The sequence below is a fragment of the Triticum urartu genome, chromosome 2, assembly GCF_003073215.2.
Source record: "Triticum urartu cultivar G1812 chromosome 2, Tu2.1, whole genome shotgun sequence".
Classification (NCBI taxonomy): Eukaryota; Viridiplantae; Streptophyta; class Magnoliopsida; order Poales; family Poaceae; genus Triticum; species Triticum urartu.
In genome coordinates, this window is record NC_053023.1 from 72781019 (window position 1) to 72787753 (window position 6735).

Here is a 6735-nt window from a genome sequence, read left to right on the forward strand (position 1 = left end):
ATTCCATCCGTCTCAAAATTCTTGTCTTAAATTTGTCTAGATATAGATGTATCTAACACTAAAACGTAACTAGATACATTCGTATTTAGACAAATTTAAAACAAAAATTTTGAGACGGAAGAAGTATAGATGAATGAGAAACGTATTACCATAAAAAGAAACTCTTGGATATCATCTGAGGAGGTTTGGCAACTGCTTCCCATTGGATAGGGATACACTTAAGGAAGCCGAAAAGGCCACTGCGTGGCTTCAGAGATCAACTGGAACGTTCTAGAGCACGTCTCGGAGTTCTTCTGGTCACGCTCGGCCGACCTTTTTATAAGCCAGAAGCCCTCAGGGCCTCGTCAACAAAGCACCCATGCTACCAACAAACGCGAGATTCACAGGCTCCCGTAATAAGCGAGCGCGAGGCGATCGATCCTCGATAGGTTTCTTTTAGATCAAAATCAGATCAGCGATGATACATGCCGCACGGGCAGGAGTCTTCGACGGAGGCCGCCGCCGGTGGGGGCGCGCCGCTGTGCGCGAACGGCTGCGGGTTCTACGGGAGCGAGGCAACCAAGAGCATGTGCTCAAAGTGCTACCGCGACCACCTCAAGGCGACAGGTGTGGCTGGCCCCGCCGTCGAGGGGAAGATCAATGCCGACGACCTCATCCACGCCTTCAAGAAGTCGGTGAGCCTGCAGGACTCTACCGCTGCAGCTGCTGCGGAGGCGGCACCGGAGGCCGATGCGCCAGCGAAGAAGGCGGCGTCAACCAGGTGCATGGCGTGCAAGAAGAAGGTGGGGCTGCTGGGGTTCGCGTGCCGCTGCGGTGGCACCTTCTGCTCGCTGCACCGCTACGTGGACGGGCACGCATGCGGTTTCGACTACAAGAAGGTCGGCCGTGAGCAGATCGCGCAGCAGAACCCTCTCGTCGCGCCGTCCAAGCTCCACAACAAGATTTGAATAAAGGCAGGAGGAGTTAGAAAACATATGTACAGTTTTAGTTTACTCGTTGGATGTAGTATCTCTCCTACTACTTAATTAGATCTTTCAAGCACTAGCTCCATAAGTTGAAGAGGGTCGACCTCGATCTTTCATCATGTTATTCGACATGTATGTGTCTTGTTCCTCTTTTATTTGTTCGTATTGCCAATTTGGCATCCAAGGTCAAGGTGGCCATCATACAAGAGACTCCGTAGTTTTCTTAAGTTCGCAAAGACCTAAGATAATTAGAAGTTGCACAACGTCTCCGGAAATTTTTCTTAACCAAGGTCATCAACTTGTACTCCCTCCGTCCCAAAATTCTTGTCTTAAATTTGGCTAAATACGGATATATCAAGTCACGTTTTAGTATTAGATACATCCATATCTAGACATATTTAAGACAAGAATTTTAGGACGGATGGGAGTATTTCTCAATCACTTAGAGATTAATCGGTGTTGCGAGGGTTTGCTAGAGCCATCACTGCACTATATTTTTCTTCTTTCTTGCTCCTTGTTTGTACTATTGAAGACAGTGGTAAGATTTTGAAAAAGAATGGATTTTAGTCTAAATACATACGCTGGGAAGGTACTTCCTCCGTTTATATTTAGTCTGCATATTAGAGTTGACAGAAGTCAAATTTTGTATAGTTTGACCAAGTTTGTAGAAAACAATATAAACATACCATAACAAATCTATATGATGTGAAAGTATATTCAATAATAAATTTAATGGTCTTGATTTGTTATTGTGTAGGTTAATATTTTTGTTTATAAACTTTGTTAAAGTTTATAAAGTTTGACTTTGATCAAAACTAATATGCGGGCTAAATAAAAATGGAGGGAGTACTCAAAGTAGAGAGAAGGCGAGGTCTTTCTTTTCACTTAGGAGCCATGTGAGATGAAAGTCCAAGATCCTCGTTATTCTTGGTGATGCCACAACTTATTCAATTTTATCATGATAGACACACAAAAGGATCAGATCTATTACTCCCTCCGTCGCGGTTTAGAAGACGGGCTTGGAAATTCTCTGGGACCTAGGTGGTTATCTATTGGTTGTGATATGGGCTAAAAAATAGCATTCATACTACGCATGCATATAGAAATCTATACCACTATATAGTGTGTGAATAACTTTGAATAACAACCATTGGATGAAGCCGATCTAACGGTGGAGACGTGGTAAATCCGAGTGTTATTGACCGTTGGATCTTCTCATTACTTCACTGGATTCTTCCACGTGTACTATCTAGAAGATTCTATGGTTGGGCTAAAGCCATATGGACATTTTGCACAAAATTTAAAGCACACTTCTACTTTATTCTAGACTCTTCCATACTCAGACTCTCCTAACTTCTTTTTCTATCGAAACTATCATTCATTTTACTTCGTATTCAAGTCTATGTACCTTCATAAATCATATTTATCTTTACAGATACTGTAGAACATTAGCTTTGAGATAGCCAAAAAAGATACCTAGATAAAACACGCTCAGTATATTTTAAGTGATTTTTGTATGTTATACTTCATGCATATGCCTCACAATTTCATTTGCCGGCATAACTAGCCAAAAAGGATACCTAGATAAAACAGGCACAATATATTTTACAGTAACAATATGTCTATCTTTGGTTGTAGTTTGACTATATGAGCTCTCACGTGCATCTATAACTTACTAGTAGTATATAGAAGTACTAATTAGCTGCTAAAAAAATGCAATGCGCCCTAAAACTTGTCTATTGTGGAAACGCACGCAAATTTAACTGTGTCTTCTAAACTATGACGGAGGAAGTATCAAAGTTCATCGGAAATACAAAATATCTCAAACATAATAAAAGTTGGGAAGTCTTCGTGCACGTGTCCCTATGGACCTGCAGTATGGAGCCACAGTCATCGTCGTTGAACCCTTCCATAGATCTGAAGCACCTGACATCAAATCTCAGCACATGTCGAGCAACCCTAACCTCTTCGCCTCAAGGAGACAGTAGGAATCTACGTTGGAGCTCCGTGGACTCTGTCCAAACGGACGACCTCGAGAAGGATCGAAGCTCGAAAGACAAACTCGAAGAAGAAGCGTCCGCCCGAGCGCTGCATCTACTGGGACTAAAAAACCCTGACCTAAACTACTAACCCGAGTAGACACACCGGGATTCTCCTTCCTCCCACTGACCGTAGGAGCGGCAGGTGGAGGGGAGGCGAACCCACAGGCTCGCTGGTAAAGTCTAGAGGGAAAGTTTGTCCTAGCCGCCTAGGATTAGGGAAGGAAACAAGACGGAGTCCTAGGGGTGTTCTCCTACCTTTCATATTGATGAGAGCATGAGACCATTAATATAAAACCCATGGGATAGTAGAAAAACCATTGGCTCATACAATATGAGGTTGGGAGTAATCCCTAAAAAGAAATGGTGTTAGCCCATGCCATTTGATGTTTTTGGCTTTTGCATTGTTCCAGGCCGAAGAAGTACAAGAATTACAAGAAGATTGAAATGCGAATAAAGCCATCGAGTTTCTGAAAAACGTGCGATCTAGCCCTCGAATTCAGAAACTGCTCCGTTTAGGTCCTTATAACCTGATAAGTGTCCCTATATGGTCCTTCACTACATTGTACGTTTTGCGTACATAGAGCAGGCGCTTGGTCCAACCGGGCATAGTAAGACGATGGCATGTATTCCCGCCTCTCCTACTTGTGAAATTGATCGCATACACACTCGAGTGCTTGGTCGTGACTTTTTACCCCTGGCCCATGCATCAAATGGTACATGTCTGTCTTATTTAGCTTTGGGAGTACAACACAATATTTCTTGTGCATTTCATCATTAGGTAAATAAGGTGATCTCACATACGAACGCCACAGTGACAACCAGTATGCTGCCCGCACGACTTCGGCAAGATGTATATGGACTAGAGTTCAACGCATTTGCACTAGATGAAAGCGGGGGAGCATGAGCCGACTAAGGACGTGCAATATGAAATGTAGGATTATATTTATAGTGGTGAGATATTGGGTTGAGGTTGGCGATAAATTGAGTAGTTATCTTGTGTTTGGAATTGCCGGAATGACTGTATTTTTAATAGGTCTCGCTCTATTAACTTTTTGCAGGTTATCTTCAGAGCCACTGCATCAATCCGTATGTGGTCATCACTTCAGCATGGGGACGCTGGGAAGCTCATGGTGTTTGGGTGCAACCATCTGAAAATGGTTTCACAGACGTTATTCAACCGTTTTGGCTGGCATGTCACTAATAGATTATGTGGTTAAGTCATGTAATCTTTCGTTTGTACCCACCTTATGTGGTGTTTTTTTTGTCGTTTTAGTTAATACTATGTACGTTTCAGACCTATTTATTTCCTTTTAATAAAAATAATTGTGTGCATCATGATGATGCAAAGGCGGGGGTCTTTCCCCTTTTCGAAAAGAAAAAAAAATCTTGTGTTTTGTGTGGATATACATAATGCATCATTATTGAGAATGAATGGAAAATACAAGAAAAATGAAGGAGCAAAATGAAAAATATCACAGGAGGGGAAACGTTTCCATCTTCACATCTCCCGCGGGACCAAAATCATACCCCGTGTTAGCTTGATCTATACCTAATAATAAAAGGGTTATTCCCTTAAAAAAAGGTTATTGTGTCTTGTGGTATGTCACAGAAATTGCCCATAAAGTTATAAAATATTACCCACCAATGCCACATGTAAGTGATAAAAACGTTTCACACATGCGAATCCCCTGCCTGATTCGGCCAATGCAGTGGGGACCTCCTATATTGCGCTCTGCGTGCTGGGAGAAGACGCAACGCGCCCGTTTGGGCCGGCCCATGTCTAGGCGACCTGTTTTTTTATTTTTCTTTTCCGTTTTCATTTTTTTACTTAAAATAATTTGGATCTTCAAAAAAGTTCTGAAAATAAAAAATGAGAATTTTGAAATAAAATTTTTAGTAAATTAAAAAATATTTATGTATTCAAAAAATGTTCATGACTTTGTAAAAGAATATTTGTTTATTCAAAAAATGTTCAGAATTTTGAAAACAAATGTTTTCGAAATCAAAAAAATTTCATAATTTTTTGAAAATTTCATGTATTAAAAAATGTTAATGAAATTGAACAAAATTCCGCCAATTCGAAAAATATTCATGATTGGAAAAATAACCTAAATATTAAAAAAACTTTTTGTGACTTACAAAATAGTTTATTCATTCATAAAATGTTCGCTGATTCAAAAAATGATCATGCATTTCAAAAAATGTTCGTTAAATCAAAAAAATGTTCATGAGTTTTAAAAATTGTTCCATCAATTTTCAAAAAAATTGTTCACCGACCCTAAATATGTTCGCCGTTTCAAGAAAATGTTTAGAAAAGTTCACAATTTAAAAAAATGCAAATAGTATATAATGTTCATGAATTCAAAAATGTTCTTTATATAGGAAATGTTTGAACATTTGTAAAAGTGTTCATGAATTTGAAAATATTCATGATTTGAAATGTGCATGAGTTTAAAAAATGTTCATAATTTTACGAAATTGAGAGTGGTGGTTTTATCTCAATGATGCAGCAAAATGTGATTATGGCCATTGGAGATTATGACTTTTTTTCTCCTATTGCAATGCACGAACCCTTTTGCTAGTATATATACGAGGGGAAAACATACACATGATCATATGAGGGTCCCGCTATTAAATATTAGGACTTAAAAGTGAAGCAGTTTCTGATTTTGAGAACCATAATATTACACCTGCTTAACAAGTTTGATGGTTGAAGATGCTTTCACTCTTTCAAACCCAGACGTTTGGGCAGAGTTCGCTCGATCTGGTTGGATGATGTTTTTCTATCTAGGCAACGACCGAACAAGCCGCCTGTTTGGGGCTTCCGGTTGTACTCCCTCCGTTTCAAATTACTTGTCGCAAGTATGAATGTATCTAGATGTATTTTAGTTCTAGATACATCCATTTCTGCGACGAGTAATTTAGAACAAAGGGAGTAGATGACAAACCAGATGTTTGGGACGGATATAGGTCGTCCGGTTGTAGATGACAAACCACCTCGTGACGGTGGTTCACCTGGTTATACGGCTAGTCCTCAAGCTGGGCTCCGCGCTATTGGGTGAAACCCTAGCCACGAGTTTACCGGCTCTCTTCTCACACACCGTCAAACCTCAAACCTCGGTGACGCTGGCGCCATCGAGCTAATAATGGAAATCGTTAAGAGTTCGCTGACGCCCCGTAGAACTTGAAAAAAAGAAAAACAAGTTCCACCGATTGTCGACACCGGAGAAGTCCTACTTCATCATAAACTTTACTTATTCTGTACTGAACTACAGCACATGCAACTCGCATGCCTAACACAGGACGGGTATAAATATAAGAACTAATGTGTGCAGAACAAAAAATATAATTACACAGGCGAAGCCAGGAATCATGTACAAGAAAGCAGCAGTTCAACAGGGGCCGGGCCTTGCAGCCTAGCGTCAGCGAACCAATTTACAGGGGTGGTTGGTTACCTAGGCTGCAAAAGCGTGCAGAAGAATCCTCGACGGTATCTGCAAGCTCGTTTCCAGAAGATGCCTTGGACAGAGCTTCCACAAAATTGCAGCCTTTGGTGACGTTAGTGCTTCAGAAGGACCGCGGTCTGAGAAAATCACTTTCAAGTATCGCGGTAAGAACGCTTTCCCTCCGTTTAGCTTTGGTCATTTTGGCGATTGGGCTTTGGCTAGTATCACTTAGCAGATTGTACTGCCGTTTTTTGCCTGGCAAGTACTCTCTCAAACTCGGCA

At 40.9% G+C, this 6735-nt stretch overlaps 1 protein-coding gene across 1 annotated transcript; it reads left to right on the forward strand.

Moving 5' to 3' along the window:
* Positions 1–464: 464 nt before the first annotated feature.
* On the forward strand, positions 465–947 carry LOC125541085 (zinc finger A20 and AN1 domain-containing stress-associated protein 9-like). Its single transcript, XM_048704570.1, has one exon. It carries the CDS (start codon positions 465–467, stop codon positions 945–947), a length of 483 nt encoding a protein of 160 aa, XP_048560527.1.
* Positions 948–6735: the final 5788 nt, after the last annotated feature.